This window comes from Oncorhynchus kisutch, linkage group LG3, assembly GCF_002021735.2.
Source record: "Oncorhynchus kisutch isolate 150728-3 linkage group LG3, Okis_V2, whole genome shotgun sequence".
NCBI lineage: Eukaryota > Metazoa > Chordata > Actinopteri > Salmoniformes > Salmonidae > Oncorhynchus > Oncorhynchus kisutch.
In genome coordinates this window covers 70,285,855-70,306,979 of record NC_034176.2, presented here as the reverse complement: position 1 = coordinate 70,306,979, position 21,125 = coordinate 70,285,855, and the positions used below count along the sequence as shown (strand labels likewise).

Sequence of the window (21,125 nt, the reverse complement as noted above, 5' to 3'; positions counted from 1 at the left end):
TACTGACAGACTAACCTCAGATACCAGACGCCAAACCACAACTGGGGTTCATAAGAAGAGGTCCATATAACATTGTATTTTCTTAAATGACTGATGACCCAGCAGTAGCCTCAGCCAAGTCCCCAACAACCAGATGTTCCGGTTTTCAGGGGATATGGAAAGAGAGCCTGTGACGCGACTTCCGCTTTTGGACGTTAACAAGGCGACGCTCCATCTTAACTCCTCCTCCACATTTACCGGATTGGTTGAACAGTGCAGAAGATAACGTTTTTTTCCTTCTCGTCAAGACCAGTATGTAGGGGATCTAGTTTCAGGCATTTATTTTTTCTAATCAAAAGGGGACCATCGCAGTCTTCCAGAAGGGCAGTCTTCCAGAAGTTTGGTTGGTGTGTAAAACGTGTGAAATCAGATAAATTAAAAGTTGTGATGGGTCCGTACACAAAAATGTTGCATAAAGATGACTTAATTAAAATGAAAATAAAAACATATTTTCACTGCAGGGATAGCATACAAACTTTTCAACCTTCAGTATGTAGATTTATTTTATGCCTGCTCCATTAGGTTAACCTAGCAGGGATGCCTATACAGTAACAGAGTTGGGGTTAATTTTGTTTCACAAACTGTACATGACATACAAATGGAAAACCTGAGTTGAAATGTATTGAATACCGTACTCTGGCCAATCACGTTTTACAAAGAACTGCGGTAGTTTTATTTTGGGTACACAAAACATCCTGTTTTGCAAATACTGTACTGATGTTTACATGCTTTTAGTAACATATGTGCTCTCAACACATAGAATCACAAAGTGTGAATGTCATTTCTTTGTTATATAATTATGCATCTCTTGACTTTCCTTTTAATCCACTGCATTTCTTTATTTGAAATTTAAATTCAGACATAGAGTTGCTTTATGTTCTGTATGAGCAAGAGTTTTTGTAAAGTATAATTCAGAAATGATTTGAGCCAAATTGATATTGTATTGTTGTTTGAATGGTGTACATTTTGAGTTGCTGTATTTTTTGTTTTTTTTACTGTATATTGTACATACAGTATGTGACAGGGTTTTGCTCATCAGTCTCAGTCACCTGAGTGAAAGTGCACTATAATTTTGTTCATTTGCTTCTCACTTTTGATGGACCGACAGGACAAAGATTAAAGCCTCAGCTGAATGTGTACTTGAGGATTTTTTGGGGGTAAGCTAAGTAGACACAATTAACTACCATTTGGTGGACCACACCCTGTGTAATTCCCTAACAAGTTGAGCCTGATCAACACCCAAAAAACAATTTTCACATTAGGTCAGGTAAATTAAACAGAAGAGATAATTATAGAGAAAGTGGTCCAATAGAAGGTTTCTATGAACATAGTGTCTGTATACCACAAGAGGGCAGAGTGGTCTTCTCTTCTAACAGCCCAAAGGTATATACAGCACTAAACTACCTAACCTACCTTGTGAAAATAGATTTGGCAAAGTGAAGGGAAATGAAAGGGCTCATCTACATGGTTTGCTAAAAGCAGTCTCTAACTACATGTCATCTTACTGTAGATAAAACTATTCTATCCATGTCCCCTGGCCTGTCATTTCATTGAGAGTTCCTATTAGAGTTAAACCAAAACATATTCTCAGTGTTCCAATAACATAAATCCTCTTAGTGGGTTCACTTCATATCTGGAATGCATTCAGTGAGGTTGCAGAAATACTAAGGTCACACTAAGCATATAAAATAGACTGTTGTTCTTACTTTAAAAACAGCATGTTTGTGTGGACAAATCAGACTAACTCACGGTAGAACAGTTCATCAATCTTCCTTTCTCCATTCTTAACTTTTGTTTTTCACAGAAGTTCTCTAACCTGACTCTGTTGATCTCAGAGGAGATAAAACCAAGCCAGATCCTACTGTCTGCATTCCAAGGCTTTCTCCACTCTATAAAGAGGGCTGTTAGCCTGTGTCTTTGCTCTTCATCTGGTCCTTTTACTCCACCACCATTTCCCATGACTTCCTGTAGAACCTTACCCTCTCACCACAGTTCATACCTCATAGTGTGCGGCCAGACTGAGGAACAGTATCTGTAAACCTAAACACGCCCTGTTTGGCCTGCCGCCAATGAGAACAATTCCTCCCACAAGAGAAGGCAGTACAAACGCTTCAGAGGAAACTCCATACTATGTGCATATAATTCAACATACCAGTAAAAAAGAAAACAGAAGTTCCCTTGAGTTTGATTGTATCTTTTCAATGCAATCATGTATCATGCCAAATCAATTCAATTAAACTATTACTTATGAGAAGCAATTCACCTCACATACTGTAACATAACACAGTGTGAACTAGCCAACGTAGATGAATAATGCAGAGAAGTAATGACCTGTGTGTGCAGTGGTCTCAGAGTTGGGTTAACTCCCTGTATCAGACACCTCCAACTCGTCTATGCTTCACTCAGACATACATCAATGTGTCAGAGGTCATACTGGGTAGTACTGTAAAGTCTGCTTTCATAATCAGCACTTTATTTAGGTGTCATTATTACAAATTCTTTCTTAGTCATAAATGACAAGGGTGAGGGAATTTAAGAGGCAGGGAACGTTTACGATTAGTAACCATTATGAAACAATGTAGCACAGATCTGTGAAAGAAGGGTAAGATAATTTTATTTTAATTCGAAAAGGATACACTGGGAACAACTGTCTGGTCATGTCAGATGCTGTTTATTGTTAGTTATTTGGGGTGGAAATAAACACAGAAGAGGCTCCTTGGATGGAACCGGAAAACATTGTTTCACCATGAAGTGGAGACTGGGGTGATTAAAAGCAGGGGCTCTTTAAAATGCTCTGGTGATTATTAGGTCAAATGGGAGTTTGGAGGGCACCCATCCTGTATCTTGTCTTTTAGTGAAGCATCCATGTACTGTAGAACTAATAACATCTAGAGGGTTGTATTCACAGTATGTCTGTAGGAATGGCAGGTTGAGCCCATATGGTACCAGAGATGAAAAGAGGCATCCAATGCCTTTTACGGGATGAGTCCACTAAGCAAACATTCACACATATGCATGCACACAGGCATGCACCACGCACACACACCGTCCTGAAGTGAAGATTCCTCAGTCATCCAACACACTCTCATGGCAATACAAATATTAAGCTGGTAAAGCAGTCCATTTTGAAAGACCAATAAAATGTGATAATTTAAAAAAAATATTGAGTAAAGAAAAGCTGCTTCTCCTCAGTCCATGGCGGCCGGTAAATACATTCAGAATAATTCAGGTTCCATCAATGCATCATTTGAGACCAGAGGTGTCAGGTTCATTGTGGGGGTCCTGCTGCTGGCTCTACCAACAGGTCCAGAATATGAATCCAGTCAACGGGCCAAGCCGTCTGTTCTAAATGGCCGTGTCGGTGAAGTCACACTTCGTGAACCCTTTCTGTAAAACACAAGGGAGAAGGCCACTTAGATAGAGCAGTCTGTTTTTAGAAAGGGTAAATAGTAGGCCCAGGACGATACCAGTATCACAATATTTTTGTTCCATGGCAAAAATGAAAACACGAAGCAGATCAAACACTTTGCTCCTTTAAAAACCTGCTGTCTGTGAAATAGTGTTGTGCTATAGCTTGGAAAATCAATACATGTGACTGCATGACAACATCCTGATGTTTGTTTCCAACATTAGGGCTAAAGAAGTTAAATCCACTTGTTTCCTTGCCACGATACTAAATAGTATCAAATTATTCTAATCCAATTGTATTTGTCCCATGCGCCGAATACAACAGGTGTAGACTTTACAGTGAAATGCTTACTTACGAGCCCTTTCCCAACAATGCAGAGTTAAAAAGTACGAAAAGGCCAGTGGAGGCCGCTGAGGGGAGGACTGCTATTAATAATGGCTGGAATGGAGTCAATGGAATGGTGAAAATAAAACAGCACATCAAACGTGGTTTCCATATGGTTGATACCATTCCATTGGATCTATTTCAACCATTATAATGAGCCATCCTCCCCTCAGCAGCTTCCACTGATGTAGGTAGGGGTAAAAGTGAATAAATAAATAAAAGGTGTCAATGTAAATAATCCAGGTAGCCAGTATATTAACTGTTCAGCAATCTTATGGTTTGGGGGTAGAAGATGTTCAGGAGCCTTTTGGTCCCAGACGCTCTTGTACCACCTGCTATGAGGTAGAGAGAACAGTCTATGACAATTTTTCACGATTCTGGTATCGTCCCAAACAGTGTTTACAAGTGTCAACTGAAGATAGTTTTTTTCTCTGTGCAAAATATCAGACAGCCATTATCTTGCAAGAGACAATCAATGGCTGCTCCCAGCATTCCACTGCCAGATTCCAAACATACCATTTAACTGACCATCCAAGGAAACACAAGACACTGCACTACAAACTCAAGTAGCACTATAGCACAAATGAGAGGACTGTCCAGCTGCCAACCACCAAGCCAAGGTGTTTTACTGGTCCTGTTCAATAAACCCCAAAACAACTCAAGCAAAGAAAACCATGATATAAAAGCTAGTCTAAATATATAACGGGTAACAGATAACTAGATTGTATAAACTTGAACTGATAACTGTAGTACCTGCACAGAATGAGGATTCCTAAGGGCCACAAGAAAAAATTACTTCCATTAAAATGTAATAATTAACTTTTGTGAAAATATGTGCCAAAGAACTATGGGGGATATCAGTGGATCCAGGGGAGGGGAGAATGCTGAGAACAAAAAAAAAAAGAAGAATAAAAAAAGTTAGACTAACCATTAGAGGCCATAAAGAAAATAAAGAACCAGAGGGCCATGCACAATGGAAGAGGCCAAAGAGCCCCCCCCCCCCGTTCCTGCTCTCCAATCCCATCTAGCACAATGTCTATGTTAAATGGTGTTAGCCTCACCTGTTTATAATCTTTATGCAGCTTGTTGTACTGGAACATGTTGAAGAGTACCGTGGAAGCAGCCTTGGCAGCCTTCCGCTTCCCTGAGCTATAGTAGGAGAAAAACATAGTCAAACAACATGAGCCAGACAGGAAATTGGAAATAAAAAGCAGACACAATGAATAACAAAAACCAAGATCACTGAGAGACAAGATTCACTAACCTGCTATTGTGGGAAGACTTGATTGCAACAAGTTTGGGGAGTCCATCAAAGAAGGTGATGTCTCTCGCTGCTAGTGAGCTGCCTGCAACCAGGTTGTTGAGGATCCCACATATGTTGACCACCACTTCACCTGAAGGTTCCTTCTGGTGGCCATCACTGGGGAGCTTGGTCACCAGAACGTTCACTACCTTCGTAGCTGGAGGTCAGAAGGGTGAGATGTAGCCATTCTTTAAAGTCTCCTTATAAGGGGAATTACTGTGATTAATATGAATGGAATGGATGGATACAAGGTTGTGGGCAGGAGAGACAGAGGTAGAAAGGAACAATGTGGGGTACTGGGGGTTGTGTCTCACTCATGTCGTTCTTGTTTCTGTGTCGGGACAGGTTCCTCAGGAGGCCAGTGAGGGAACACATCTCCTGGTCGCTTTGTGTCTGCAGGAGGTCCAGCACCACAGGCAGCATCCGCTCCTGCTCTAAAGCCACCCAACTCAGCACTGACGCCCACTGATACACAAGGAGGAAGGGGAATTCAACACTAGTGTTGAGTACATTTTCAGTTGAACTGTAAATCTGAATGAAGCATAAGTAGCCTGTCATGGTGAAAGTGATGGCTAGGTCAGCCAGTGGGGGAGAGGAGGGGTGGGACTTACCCTGGTCTCTCTGGCTGTGATGTTCTGCAGGGCCCCTGCTGCAGCCTCTCGTGTTGCCGTGTTGGCCTCATAGTGCTGAAGCACGCGGTTATACAGCCCCACCAGCTGGGGGTGCCACAGCCACTCCGCCCCCTTCGGCTGCTTAGCCACCTCTGAGGTGGACAGTTCCTGGTTCCATCGCTATAGAGATCAGGGGGAGAGATTCATTACAGAAAAAATATATCATGGTTCCATATCCATCAGGATTGCATGACGACATACTGTACATGTTTCAGTGTCTTGATGTTTAGCCGTAACTTGATATTTCCTTTGGGTTTGCCTTGTGTAAATGACACCTACCTCTTTTGCCTTCTTGCTCTGTGGGGTGAAACAGCCAATGGACTCAGTCCCAGTAGTGTCTCTGGCCCACGTAGGCCCCTCCAGTCGCAGTAGGGTTGAGGGAGGTATCTCACTGTACAGCTGATAAGACAGGTTCCTCAGGACACACACTGCATTCTCTACACCCTGCAGGCACATACAAAGAAGGAGGGGGGGGGAGAAGGAGGGAGCGAGAGAAAGAGAGCGAGAGGGTGAGATAGAAACACTGGTGGCCATTGTGTCTCTCAGAGCAGCCTGCGTTACATAAGGCATAGCAGATAGGCCACAGCATGACCAGTCTGGCTGTCTGGTAGATAACACAAACAGTACCACTAATGATGAACTGTACAGATACTTTGATTGGCTCTCACTCTACCCCAGCTGAACCAATGAGTTGCTGAAGCCTATCGTATTTAAGATCAAATCAAATTAGATATTAAATCAGGGAAAAGGGTTTGACCTGAAAGAACATGCCCAGAACAATAATCAAGTTGTGAAACAAACAATGTGACATAGGTAGAGCAGTTGAGGTGTACTTTGTCCTCTGATTTCTCATCCTGAAGGGAGTTCTGGATGTAGGCCACCAGCGAGTCCACCAGCCCTCGCGTGTCTCTCATCTGCTGCCTCGTCCTCTCATTCACTGAGCTCAGGTTCCTGAACAGAGGAAGAGAGTACAGAGAAGTTGTATACAGTACATGTATCAGTCCGTGTACAGTGTGTATGTATACAACATGTAGGCAGATATGTATAGCTACCTCAGGCAGCCTGAGGTGTTGTAGAAGATGTCTGCCTCAGATGGACTCTGACGGATCAGCTCTGAATCTCCACCACTGCACAGGGGCACCAGCACCCTCTCTGTGAGCTCACTCAATGTCTCTCTGGCCAACTTCTCCTTCAGACTCTCCTTAGAGGACATGTTAAACAGAATACCTGCAGGACAGACAGAGGAGAGAGAGGGTCTATTGAAACACTCCGTCGCATACACTAAAACGGCCTCTATGACCAGGATAGAGTGTGTGCTGATTACCTGACATCCAAATGATTTAACTTCAATAGGTCTAAATAATCACTATTAACACAGTGGGATTCATGTCATATGATGCCAAAGTAAACCCTTGGGAGCCTATTTTCTATGTGGCCAATAAATAATATCTGATGTATCAATATCAAATGTATTGTTATTTTGTCACGTGCCAAATACAACAGTGAAATGCTTTACTTAGAAGCTCTTAACCAACAATGCAGTTTTAAGAAAATAAAAGTGTTAGGACAGTATTTACTCAAATAAACTTGAAATATTTTTTTTTATAATTGAAATAAAAAATAAGACAAATTGAGAAAATAACAAATAATTAAGGAGCAACAAAAAAGTAACAGTAGCAAGGCTATATACAGGGGGTACCGGTCCAGAGTCAATCTGCGGGGGCAGCGGTTAGTCGAGGTAATTGAGGTAATATGTACATGTAGATAGAGGTAAAGTGACTATGCATGGATAATAAACAGAAAGCATCAGCGTAAAAATGAAGGGGGGGGGGACAATGCTAATAGTCCGGGTAGCCATTTGATTAGCTGTTCAGGAGTCTAATGGCTTGGGGGCAGAAGCTGTTAGAAGCCTTTTGGACCTTCTTACGGATCTGTAATGGGAAATATTATTTCTAAACTCAGCAAAAAAAAGAAACGTCCTCTCACTGTCAACTGCTTTTATTTTCAGCAAACTTAACATGTGTAAATATTTGTATCAACATAACAAGATTCAACAACTGAGACATGAACTGAACAAGTTCCACAGACATGTGACTAACAAAAATTGAATAATGTGTCCCTGAACAAAGGGGGGGGGGGTCAAAATCAAAAGTAACAGTAACAGTCAGTATCTGGTGTATCTGCTGCATTAAGTACTGCAGTGCATCTCCTCCTCATGGACTGCACCAGATTTGCAAGTTCTTGCTGTGAGATGTTACCCCACTCTTCCATCAAGGTACCTGCATGTTCCCGGACATTTCTGGGGGGAATGGCCCTAGCCCTCACCCTCCGATCCAACAGGTCTCAATGGGACAACCATCACCCCTGGTGAGACAAAACCGTGACTTGTCAGTGAAAAGCACTTTTTCCAGTCCTGTCTGGTCCAGCGACGGTGGGTTTGTGCCCATAGACGACGTTGTTGCTGGTGATGTCTGGTGAGGACCTGCCCTACAAGCCCTCAGTCCAGCCTCTCTCAGCCTATTGCGGACAGTCTGAGCACTGATGGAGGGATTGTGCGTTCCTGGTGTAACTCAGGCAGTTGTTGTTGCCATCCTGTACCTGTCACGTAGGTGTGATGTTCAGATGTAACAACACCTGCACAGGATCGGTACATGTGGTCTGCCACTGTGAGGACGATCAGCTGTCCGTCCTGACTCCCTGTAGCGCTGTCTTAGGCATCTCACAGTACGGACATTGCAATTTGCCCTGGCCACATCTGCAGTCCTCATGCCTCCTTGCAGCATGCCTAAGGCATGTTCACGTAGATGAGCAGGGACCCTAGGCATTGGTGTTTTTCCCTTTTCGCCAGAGCGGAAGATCCCAATCACGTTCTGCTTGTGTGTTTCTTTACCTCTACTTTACTCACCAGTTTTTGTGGTCACCCTCCCTTCACATATCTCACTGTCAGTCTTGAATTATGATTATTTTACAGGTGAAGTTTACATGTGAAATGCCATGCAGCGTCTGCATGCCAACCATTTGATCTCAATCCACTTCATGGGGATATGCATATATATCTTCTTTAAACAGTGAAGTAATCTACACTGTTGGTTTCAATTATATACAGTTAGCAAAAACTTTAGCAGATGGTGTTAACAAACTGTAGCTTACCTGTGTTTAGTTATCATCAAAGCACATATTTTGCCTAGTGGTGCGCATTGCTGAGTTTTGGTCACTGTCACGCCCTGATCTGTTTCACCTGTCCTTGTGATTGTCTCTACCCCCTCCAGGTGTCGTTTATTTTCCCTGGTGTATTTATCCCTATGTTTCCTGCCTTTGCCTGTTTTTTCTGGACTCCATTCCCGCCTGCCTGACCTTGGCTACCCCTTTTGGATTGTTAATAAACATCTTGGACTCTAACCATCTGCCTCCTGTGTCTGCATCTGGGTCTCGTCTTGTGCCCTTATAGCCACATGAGAGAAAAATGCAACCATTTGCACAATCATCCTAAAATCTCATATGAATGTTTATTTTTTTACAGTAACGTTATACTATGCCATTACATTCAGTTATGTAGAATAATATAATTATGTGATGTTGCAGAAATTGATTCAGCCTTGATCTAACTTTATTAAACAAGCACCATTCCTGAGAGTAGTCTGTTCCCTGGGCAGCCAAAATCAAACATACATTACTATTTCTGCAAGCACAAAACTCTCTCAACTTAACTTCCTGCTGATTGGGCATCAACTGGCTTTTCATTGTATCCAAAGTGGTTGGGTAGGTTAAACCCATTTAATATTCACACAGCAAGCAGTTTGTATTTGTATTTATTACTGCCAAAGCAGCAGCTACTCTTCCTGATGTCGAGCTAAATTAAGGCAGTTTATACAATTTTAAAAACATTACAATACATTCACAGATTTCACAACACACTGTGTGTCCTCAGGCCCCTACTCCACCACATATCTACAGTACTAAATCCATGTGTATGTATCGTGTGTGTGTGTGTGTGTGCGCCAATATTTGTGTTGCTTCACAGTCCCCGCTGTTCCATAAGGTGTTTTTTAATCTGATTTTTAAATCTAATTTTACTGCTTGCGTCAGGGATTTGATGTGGAATAGAGTTCCATGTAGTCATGGCTCTATGTAGTACTGTGTGCCTCCCATAGTCTGTTCTGGACTTGGAGACTGTGAAGAGACCTCCTGTGGCATGTCTTGTGGGGTATGCATGGGTGTCCGAGCTATGTGCCAGTAGTTTAGACAGACAGCTCGGGTCATTCAACTTGTCAATACCTCTCATAAATAAAAGTAGTGAAGAAGTCAATCTCTCCTCCACTTTCAGCCAGGAGAAATTGACATGCATATTATTAATATTAGCTCTCTGTGTACATCCAAGGACCAGCCGTGCTGCCCTTTTCTGAGCCAATTGCAATTTTCCTAAGTCCTTTTTTGTGGCACCTGACCATACGACTGAACAGTAGTCAAGGTGCGACAAAACTAGGGCCTGTAGGACCTGCCTTGTTAATAGTGTTGTTACTCCAAGCAGTTTTAGTCATCTCAACGTGCTCAATTTACACAAGATTTAGTTGAGGTTTAGGGTTTAGTGAGTGTTTTGTTCCAAATACAATGCTTTTAGTTTTAGAAATATTTAGGGCTAACTTATTCCTTGCCACCCACTCTGAAACTAACTGCAGCTCTTTGTTGAGTGTTGCAGTCATTTCAGTTGCTGTCGTAGCTAACGTGTATAAAGTTGAGTCATCCGCATACATAGACACTCTGGCTTTACTCAAAGTCAGTGGCATGTCGTTATTAAAAAAATGTAAAAGCAAGGGGCCTAAACAGCTACCTTGGGGAATTCCTGATTCTAACTGGATTATATTTGAGTGGCATCCATTAAAGAACACCCTCTGTGTTCTGTTAGACAAGTAACTCTTTATCCACATTATAGCAGGGGGTGTAAAGCCATAACACATATGTTTTTCCAGCAGCAGACTATGATCAATAATGTCAAAAGCTGCATTGAAGTCTAACAAGACAGCCCCCACAGTCATTTTATCATCAATTTCTCTCAGCCAATCATCAGTCATCAGTCATCAGCTTGTTGAGTGTCCTTCCCTATAAGCATGCTGAAATTCTGTAGTCAATTTATTTACTGTGAAATTGCATTGTATCTGGTCATTGTATCTGGCTATTTGAGCCAGTAAAGGGGGCTTTACTATTCTTAGGTAGCGGAATGACTTTAGCTTCCCTCCAGGCCTGAGGGCACATGCTCTCTAGTAGGCTTAAATTGAATATGTGGCAAATAGGAGTGGCAATATTGTCTGCTATTATCCTCAGTAATTTTCCATCTAGATTGTCAGACCCCGGTGGCTTGTCATTGTTGATAGACAACAATAATTTTTTCACCTCTTCCACACTGACTTTACGGAATTCAAAAGTACAAATCCTGTCTTTCATAATTTGGTCCTATATACTTGGATATGTAGTGTCAGCGTTTGTTGCTGGCATGTCATCCCTAAGTTTGCTTATCTTGCCAATGAAAAAGTCATTCAAGTAGTTTGCAGATTTGAACAGTCCATGCATCTCTCACCCGCTTTTTCCCCCCAAAATGTTATTTGTCTGGAATTCTCAAAGCTGTAGAAGTAAACAGAAAATAAAACATTCACACAGTAGCAATGTTATTCATAAAACTGATAGGATATTGATATTGGTTAGAAAAAAGCAAATGATATTGATATAGATTTTCCATATCGGTGTCCATCACTACTAAAAATATATTCTATTTGGGATTTAAACTTTATTAACTTTATGCTGGACTTTAATTGAAAGAAAGTGTTTATTTGAATCTCTGATTGGGGACATGTCACTTTGACTGTTTTGCTTTTCTTGCTCTCATACTGACACAGTATTTCCTTGAACTTTAAAGTGGTAACTTAGTTTGAGATCCAAACTGATTGTTAAAGAATATAGATGATCTTACCAGTGATGTTCTTGCGAAGCTCCTCATCTGGTTCGTTTAGGACACTGATGAGCTTGGTTATTCCCTCGGCCTCAATGAGGGCCGCCTTGTTGTCCATGTTCTCATAGATGAGGTTGTGTGTAGCGCCTGTAGCGTAGCACTGGACCTTCTGGCTGTCACTGCTGAAGAGCTGCACCAGGGCTGGGACACCCTTCAGCAGACGCACCTGTAAACAGGTTGGGCCAGTCTATATGACTATCAGGGTGACTTACTAAGCCATAACAAGACAATCAATTATATATTACAATGGATTTTTGATAAGAGCATGGAGATCTCAGTTTAGTTTAAACAGTAGGGCTGTAAATTCAATTTTGGGCAATGAAGTATGTTACTGTAAATGGCTATTATTATTGAGAAGGATCTGTTACCTGGTTCTTGGCATCACTGCTATGGTAACATTGGTGCTGGATGTAGGCTGCTCCCAGCACCTGCATGTCTGTGTCGGACATGAAGAGATAGTTGACCGCGGTGGGTATGTCTAAACTGTGCATTCTGTCCACAAACACCAGGGAGGAAAAGGAGAGTGAGGTTAATCAGAAACCTATAACAGTTATGTAAGAAGAACAGAATGTCCCTAGGGCTAAGTTGGTCCGTCTGATATTTCAAGAGATTTGAACAGTCCATGCATCTCTCACCCTCTGAGTTTCTGATTGCTGTCAGCTGAATCGCTGCCTCCATCAGGCACGTCCATGCCTTTCTCCACACTCTTTATGCTGTGAAAGGAGGCCAGTCGGGGCAGGGAGTTCTGGTACTGCCCCCAGCCTCCGTACACACTGCCACTGCCCCCGCCAGACACCTGCTGCCACTGTTGCAGCCCAGACGCTGAGCTCAATTGTTGCTGCTGCTGTTGTCTGTTGTTGATGCGACTAATGGTACGGTGGGCGGGGCCTCTGTAGGAGGGCTGGTAAACTAGCTCCGCCTCTCTCCACCCACCGCTACCATCTCCCGCCAGGGTTCCACTGAGGGTGCGCCTCATCGTCACTGGGTTGGGCTGCTGGTGGGGCAGGGTGAGCAGGCCTCCTACACCTTGGACCATCACCTCTTGGTCAGCCTGACAAACTGATCTGGACCTGGCGGTCCTCGTCCGGCTGGTCTGGTAGCCACCCAGCTGGATGTCGTCATGGTGGAGGTAGCCAATGTTGACTGGAGGCTGGCTGATTCTATATCTGGGTCCTAACTCCACCGCTGAGCGAGACGAGTACCCACCTCCCAAGTACTGCTTTGATACCGGGGACATCTCGAGGACATACAGAGAGAACACTGTTACACTTAACTATCTACACTATAAAAATCCCCAAAAAGCAAACATTGGCCAAACTGTCTAGTTTAAAAATTAGGTCATGGTTAAGATGTTTTTAAAACATTGGCCAAACTGTCTAGTCTAAAAATGAGGTCATGGTTAAGATGTTTTTAAAACATTGGCCAAACTGTCTAGTCTAAAAATGAGGTCATGGTTAAGATGTTTTTAAAACATTGGCCAAACTGTCTAGTCTAAAAATGAGGTCATGGTTAAGATGTTTTTAAAACATTGGCCAAACTGTCTAGTCTAAAAATGAGGTCATGGTTAAGATGTTTTTAAAACATTGGCCAAACTGTCTAGTTTAAAAATTAGGTAATGGGTAAGATGTTTTTAAAACATTGGCCAAACTGTCTAGTTTAAAAATTAGGTCATGGTTAAGATGTTTTTAAAACATTGGCCAAACTGTCTAGTCTAAAAATGAGGTCATGGTTAAGATGTTTTTAAAACATTGGCCAAACTGTCTAGTCTAAAAATGAGGTCATGGTTAAGATGTTTTTAAAACATTGGCCAAACTGTCTAGTCTAAAAATTAGGTCATGGGTAAGATCTCGAGGACATACAGAGAGAACACTGTTAAAATTAGGTCATGGGTAAGATGTTTTTAGACTCTTTGGGCAGTAGAATCCTGTACAGAGATTTTTGTTCCTGTGTCTCATCTAAACATAGTTATGGTAGGATCCTGTGAAATACTGCATGTATGTGCTGTGAGGGTGCAGCTGTGAAGTGTGTCACTGTGGTAGGACTGTGGAGTTTATTTTTTAACACATCTCTCCTGGTTTAGAAGGGACAAAGGTGGCATGGCAATCAGCTAGAAAAGTAGGACTTTGGGGCTGTTGGATTAGGGTTTATCATGAAGGCAAAAATAAACACAACTGAACATTAGAAAATATGAAGTCCTACCGTACTCACCTTCATGGTCCAGCTCCCTGTGTTATACACCATTGACTTAGATCTGAATCCGGGGTGGTACGTGTTAAATCTCATTGTGCCACCATGGTCTACATGTGGATAGAGAAATAGTTTGTCTTAGACAGAGAATGAAACCACCACATTCTCCTGAGATTACCACTTTGTAATTAGTCTAATTACATTTTAATGAAGTTATAACGTGTCTTGTTCTTGTTACCACAAAGTGTGACCAATGATGACTGATTAGCTTCTTGCCACTTTCTTTGCTATTTGGACTCATGGTTACTATGTTTGTGCATGAAAAACAACAACAATATCAGCCTCAGCTGTACACCAAGACAAGCAGCAAACATGTAGAAATGTAAACACACACCCAGGGAGATATTGCACAATACCTCATGTTTTAGAGGGGATTAGCCTAAAACTGGAGCTGCACTGTACTGAGATATAGAAACATTGAGGGAAGAAACAAGATAATGTTGGATTTAGCAAGCAGGGTAGTATACCTTTGGGAGACTCTTTGTTTTGTGAGAGAGAGTGCATAACAGGACATAAAAATCTAATTTTCTTACTGTGTATACAAGCACTGTATGTTTTGACTGTATAACCATGGCAACAGTGTGATAATATGATGTTGTAAGTCATTTGAGACCGTATTATCTATCTAAAGTATTATCTATAGCCCTCTGTTGAGTTCGAATAGGAGTTGCCATAACATAAGCTTTTGTCAAATAAACTATGCATTATATTCCCAATATCCCCTCCATTATGAGTTTTACTTACACACACATACACACACACACGAATATGATCAATTGTTGGGAATGTACTTTACTGCTGAGTGGAATAGGCCTACTATCACTGTATGTTTTCAATCCAAAAAACGTTCTTAATTAGTTTATAACAGCACTATAATTAACAGTATAGTTTTCCCAACCCAAGTTGTTTGCCTTCTCATTGCAAAACACAGGCAGCTGACTGATTTATGTGTTGGTTTCACGTAGTTCTTTTTGAGATGCCATCTGACCACAATATCCAACCCGACCAACCCTGTCCAAAATAGAACATGAGCTGAGCAGCTTGGTGCTACTGATAACCCATTCTGAAGAGCTGAATGTATGGAACATTCGTGTCCAACCATCGGAGGGTCCCACTTTTTTTAATCAGAGCATTAAGTTATCAATATCCACCATGACTAGCAGTTCAAAACTACCATTATACTTTATCATATTATACTGTATTGTGCATAATTTCCCTCCCTAATCCTGTAAAAAAAACAATGTCATAAAGTGTCAACTATCCGAAATTTACATGCTCAAAACATTGCCCACTAAACTAGCTACCTGAGGATATCATTCTAGTGTTAAAAAAATAAACATTCTCCAACTGCGTAACCATTTTGAGGATTCCAGCTAAATATTCCTTCTATTAGTATTGGGCATGAAATAATCTTTAAAAGTGTTAAATCAGTCAGCAAAAGGATTAAAAGCTCAGAGACTAAATACTACCCTTTTCTTCAATAATTAGCTGAGTTGATCCTCTGTGAGCCTTATGAGCCATGTGACTGTTACTTGTTCATACTGTATAGGCATCAAGCCTCGGGTGCCATAGCCTTGTAAGATGTGAATGACAAACCCATGAAAAGGAATGTGTCACTCACATAATATGGTTCATTGCCACATGCAGTGATATTTCCTGGCTGTGACTAAATGTTTTATTCACTGCTTTAGCACACTCTGCAAACCTGGATGTTCTAGCCGTGTCTGAATCCTGGCTTAGGAAGACCACCAAAAATTCTGAAATCTCCATTCCAAACTACAATATTTTCAGACAAGATAGAACAACCAAAGGGGGCGGTGTTGCAATCTACTGCAGAGATAGCCTGCAGAGTTCTGTCCTACTATCCAGGTCTGTACCCAAACAATTTGAACTTCTACTTTAAAAAATCCACCTCTCTAAAAACAAGTCTCTCACTGTTGCCACCTGCTATAGACCACTCTCCGCCCCCAGCTGTGCTCTGGACACCATATGTGAACTGATTGCCCCTCATCTATCTTCAGAGCTCGTGCTGCTAGGCGACCTAAACTGGAACATGCTTAACACCCCAGCCATCCTACAATCTAAGCTTGATGCCCTCAATCTCACATAAATGACCAATGAACCTACCTGGTACCACCCCAAAGCCGTAAACACGGGCACCCTCATAGATATCATCCTAACCAACTTGCCCTCTAAATACACCTCTACTTTTTTCAACCAAGATCTCAGCAATCACTGTCTCATTGCCTGCATCTGTAATGGGTCAGCGGTCAAACAACCTCCACTCATCACTGTCAAACGCTCCCTGAAACACTTCAGCGAGCAGGCTTTTCTTATCGACCTGGCTGGGGTATCCTGGAAGGACATTGACTTCATCCCGTCAGTAGAGGATGCCTGGTTATTTTTTTTAAATGCCTTCCTCACCATCTTAAATAAGCATGCCCCTTTCAAGAAATTTAGAACCAGGAACAGATATAGCCCCTGGTTCTCTCCAGACCTGACTGCCCTTAACCAACACAAAAACATCCTATGGCGTTCTGCATTAGCATCGAATAGCCCCTGTAATATGCAACTTTTCAGGGAAGCTAGAAACCAATACACACAGGCAGTTAGAAAAGCCAAGGCTAGCTTTTTCAAGCAGAAATTTGCTTCCTGCAACACAAACTCAAAAGATCTGGGACACTGTAAAGTCCATGGAGAATAAGAACACCTCCTCCCAGCTGCCCACTGCACTGAGGATAGGAAACACTGTCACCACCGATAAATCCACTATAATTGAGAATTTCAATAAGCATTTTTCTACGGCTGGCCATGCTTTCCACCTGGCTACCCCTACCCCGGTCAACAGCACTGCACCCCCCACAGCAACTTGCCCAAGTCTTCCCCATTTCTCCTTCTCCCAAATCCAGTCAGGTGATGTTCTGAAAGAGCTGCAAAATCTGGACCCCTACAAATCAGCCGGGCTAGACAATCTGGACCCTTTCTTTCTAAAAATGTGTTGTAACCCCTATTACTAGCCTGTTCAACCTCTCTTTCGTGTTGTCTGAGATTCCCAAAGATTGGAAAGCAGCTGTGGTCATCCCCCTCTTCAAAGGGGGGGCCACTCTTGACCCAAACTGCTACAGACCTATATCTATCCTACCCTGCCTTTCTAAGGTCTTCGAAAGCCAAGTCAACAAACAGATTACCGACCATTTCGAATCCCACCATACCTTCTCCGCTATGCAATCTGGTTTCAGAGCTGGTCATGGGTGCACCTCAGCCACGCTCAAGGTCCTAAACGATATCTTAACCGCCATCGATAAGAAACAATACTGTGCAGCTGTATTCAATGACCTGGCCAAGGCTTTCGACTCTGTCAATCACCACATCCTCATCGGCAGACTCGATAGCCTTGGTTTCTCAAATGATTGCCTCGCCTGGTTCACCAACTATTTCTCTGATAGAGTTCAGTGTGTCAAATCGGAGGGCCTGTTGTCCGGGCCTCTGGCAGTTTCTATGGGGGTCTAAGCAACGGTCACACACAGGGTTCAATTCTTGGACCGACTCTCTTCTTTGTATACATCAATGATGTCACTCTTGCTGCTGGTGAGTCTCTGATCCATCTCTACACAGATGACACCATTCTGTATACTTCTGGCCCTTCTTTGGACTCTGTGTTAACAACCCTCCAGACAAGCTTCAATGACATACAACTCTCCTTCCATGGCCTCCAATTGCTCTTAAATACAAGTAAAACTAAATGCATGCTCTTCAACCAATCACTGCCTGTACCTGCCCGCCCGTCCAACATCACTACTCTAGATGGTTCTGACTTAGAATATGTGGACAACTACAAATACCTAGGTGTCTGGTTAGACTGTAAACTCTCCTTCCAGACTCACATCAAACATCTCCAATCCCAAGTTAAATCTAGAATTGGCTTCCTATTTTGCAAAAAAGCCTCCTTCACTCATGCTGCCAAACATACCCTTGTAAAACTGACCATCCTACCGATCCTCGACTTCGGCGACGAAAACAGCCTCCAATACCCTACTCATTAAATTGGATGCAGTCTATCACAGTGCCATCCGTTTTGTCACCAAAGCCCCATATACTACCCACCACTGTGACCTGTACGCTCTCATTGGCTGGCCCTCGCTTAATTCTCGTCGACAAACCCACTGGCTCCAGGTCATCTTACAAGACCCTGCTAGGTAAAGTCCCCCCTTATCTCACCTCGCTGGTCACCATAGCAGCACCCACCTGTAGCACGCGCTCCAGCAGGTATATCTCTCTGATCACCCCCAAAACCAATTCTTACTTTGGCCGCCTCTCCTTCCAGTTCTCTGCTGCCAATGACTGGAACGAACTGCAAAAATCTCTGAAACTGGAAACACAGCCCCCTCACTAGCTTTAAGCACCAGCTGTCAGAGCAGCTCACAGATTACTGCACCTGTACATAGCCCATCTATAATTTAGCCCAAACAACTACCTCTCCCCCTACTGTATTTATTTAGCTCCTTTGCACCCCTATTATTTCTATCTCTACTTTGCACATTCTTCCACTGCAAATGTACCATTCCAGTGTTTATTTTTTACTTGCTATATTTTATTTACTTTGCCACCATGGACTTTTTTGCCTTTACCTCCCTTATCTCACCTCATTTGCTCACATTGTATATAGACTTATTTTTCTACTGTATTATTGACTATGTTTGTTTTACTCCATGTGTAACTCTGTGTTGTTGTACCTGTCGAACTGCTTTGCTTTATCTTGGCCAGGCCGCAATTGTAAATTAGAACTTGTTCTCAACTTGCCTACCTGGTTAAATAAAGGTTAAATAAATACAACATGTATGCTTTTTCAGAATATCACATCTTCTGTGTAAAAGCATCTGTATATAAGTAACTTTTTATATACAGAATTACTGTTTGGCATCTGGCAAGACAGATTGAATGCTTTACTGGTTTGCCATAGCATCTGTTGACACCATGACTGCAGATGTGAGGACCATTGGTCAGATCACTCAGATGTGTTACCTTGCCCCTGCATGTAATGAAATACCTGCAGGCCTGCATTTTCATGTCATGTAGGAGAGAGTAATATAGCCTAGTTGGAGGTGGTCTTACGGGAAACCGCTATACCTTAATATGACTACTCACACCACACTATAAACCCTTAAAGAATTCCAAAACTTTTTTAATTAGTATTTGGTCTGGTCTACACACAGCTGGTAATTCGTGTGTGCTTTTAAATTGAAAAACAAATGCCTCACATTTCTAAAATGGGACACAGGTTAAAACGTAAAATAAGTTGCCCACCTGGGGAAATGCAGTTCGAGCCGTTCAGCCGTGTGAGGGTAGAATACTTCTTTTCGGCGAGGCGCAAATTGACTTGTTGTTGAACCCTCTTAGCCCTTTCCACCTCGTCCATTATGGAACACCTCGGTCCCAACTGCACATCGGACGGGACTGCATAAGTGGTGACCGCGGTGATGGGCTGTAGGGCAGACAGAAAGCAGCTCTCTGAAGCAACGGTCGCACTCATTGCGATAACCACAAATTGAAACAATCATTTAAAATTGACAGAGGACCTTCAAATAGAGTCCCTAGTTCGTTATTATGTGTAAATGACGCCCAGCTCCTATGTATAAAGTGGCAGACTCATGCACTCAATAATTCCCAAAGGCACGCAGACCACCCTGCTACACTTCTTTCTGAATTTATGCTTGCCTGCTCCAGCCAAACGCTAGGAGGAGTTATTTGATGTCACGCAGTCTTACATTGGCAAAACATAGCCTACTGCAGCAGCTGTAGCATAATACACTAGGATAATGTTTCAATTAAAACTGGAATCTTTAGTTGCAACATACATTTTTGGATATAAATTAAATGAACTGTTCCAGTGAAATTCGAAATGGTAAAAGTTCACATTCTGTTAACTCATATGTTGTTGATTTATTCTATCCTCATATATACTCGTATTTGTGGCCAAAGCATAAAACACTTTTAAAAAACCACCTCAAACTTGTAGGCTATAAGCGGTCTACTGGCATGATTATTTTTAATGACCGGTATATGCCCACAATATTCTGGTCTTGTTTTTCCCTCGCTACTGAATTGATGTGAATTGAATTGAAGTTAATAATTAGCCTATTAATTAGCTATGAAACGACAGGACATCATTTGAGACCATGTCATCTCCTTCTGAACCAACATTGCATACCTTACCATCTTTGACCCATGCCCAGTTTTAGGTACCTAATGTAGCCGTGGTGCAAGATACAATAAAACACTCACAAGGCTTACATGTATCATTATCCCATCAGATAATCCAAAATCCCAACATAGTCAGATTAAAGGACTCACCATCATAATAGGTTTAAGGAGCCTTTGCCAGAGTGTTTAAAATATTTTCTGTCTTCTTTCCGTATTCCTTCTACCTACAGTTAGCTCTAGTCCGTCTGTTCTCTTTTAGGGAGGTGGTGGTTTTAGACTAAGGAGTGCTGAGCTCTGAGGGCTCACCCCTGATTTAACCCTTCCCTTATACTCCACGTCCTGGCCCGATTTAGATGAGGATGGGAGTATGGGTTTGGGATGAAGACAGAGAGAAAGATGAGTCAAAGAGGAGAGGCTAGGTTAGAAGTGAAGATGTGAGAACATATTTTAACCAAATGTGTCTAAATGAATCACAAACTGTCAGGGCCCAAAATTGTTATAGTGATATCAATGGGTTTCATGTCAGTGTACTGGTTCTGTTTGGTGAAGATTTTGTATGAATGTGTGGTTGGGTTGGACCAGAGGGTTAAAGTTGACCTTAGCATAGCCTGCACTGTATGTCATTAACTTTCTCTCATGAACAGGCTGCTGTCATTGATTATGTAGTCAATCAATCAATCAAATGTATTTATAAAGCCCTTCTTACATCAGCTGATATCTCAAAGTGCTGTACAGAAACCCAGCCTAAAACCCCAAACAGCAAGCAATGCAGGTGTAGAAGCACAGTGGCTAGGAAAAACTGCCTAGAAAGGCCAGAACCTAGGAAGAAACCTAGAGGAACCAGGCTATGAGGGGTGGCCAGTCCTCTTC

At 42.2% G+C, this 21,125-nt stretch overlaps 1 protein-coding gene across 3 annotated transcripts; it reads right to left on the bottom strand.

The window, feature by feature from the left end:
* Positions 1-2,636: 2,636 nt before the first annotated feature.
* On the bottom strand, positions 2,637-20,529 carry LOC109888411 (plakophilin-3-like). Of its 3 annotated transcripts, none has more exons than XM_020479585.2 (14): positions 20,406-20,529; positions 19,359-19,536; positions 14,016-14,104; positions 12,443-13,044; positions 12,176-12,299; positions 11,769-11,973; positions 6,859-7,033; positions 6,640-6,757; positions 6,086-6,250; positions 5,747-5,926; positions 5,450-5,600; positions 5,097-5,292; positions 4,894-4,981; positions 2,637-3,426 (listed from the first exon to the last, which is right to left on the bottom strand). In XM_020479585.2, the coding sequence occupies exons 1-14, from the start codon at positions 20,409-20,411 to the stop codon at positions 3,385-3,387; spliced, it is 2,319 nt and encodes a 772-aa protein (XP_020335174.1). In that variant the 5' UTR covers positions 20,412-20,529; the 3' UTR covers positions 2,637-3,384. The 3 variants fall into 3 exon arrangements, with proteins under 3 accessions (XP_020335174.1, XP_020335175.1, XP_020335173.1); XM_020479586.2 differs by lacking the exon at positions 20,406-20,529 and adding an exon at positions 19,631-19,752; XM_020479584.2 differs by lacking the exon at positions 20,406-20,529 and having other exon boundaries at positions 19,359-19,771.
* Positions 20,530-21,125: the final 596 nt, after the last annotated feature.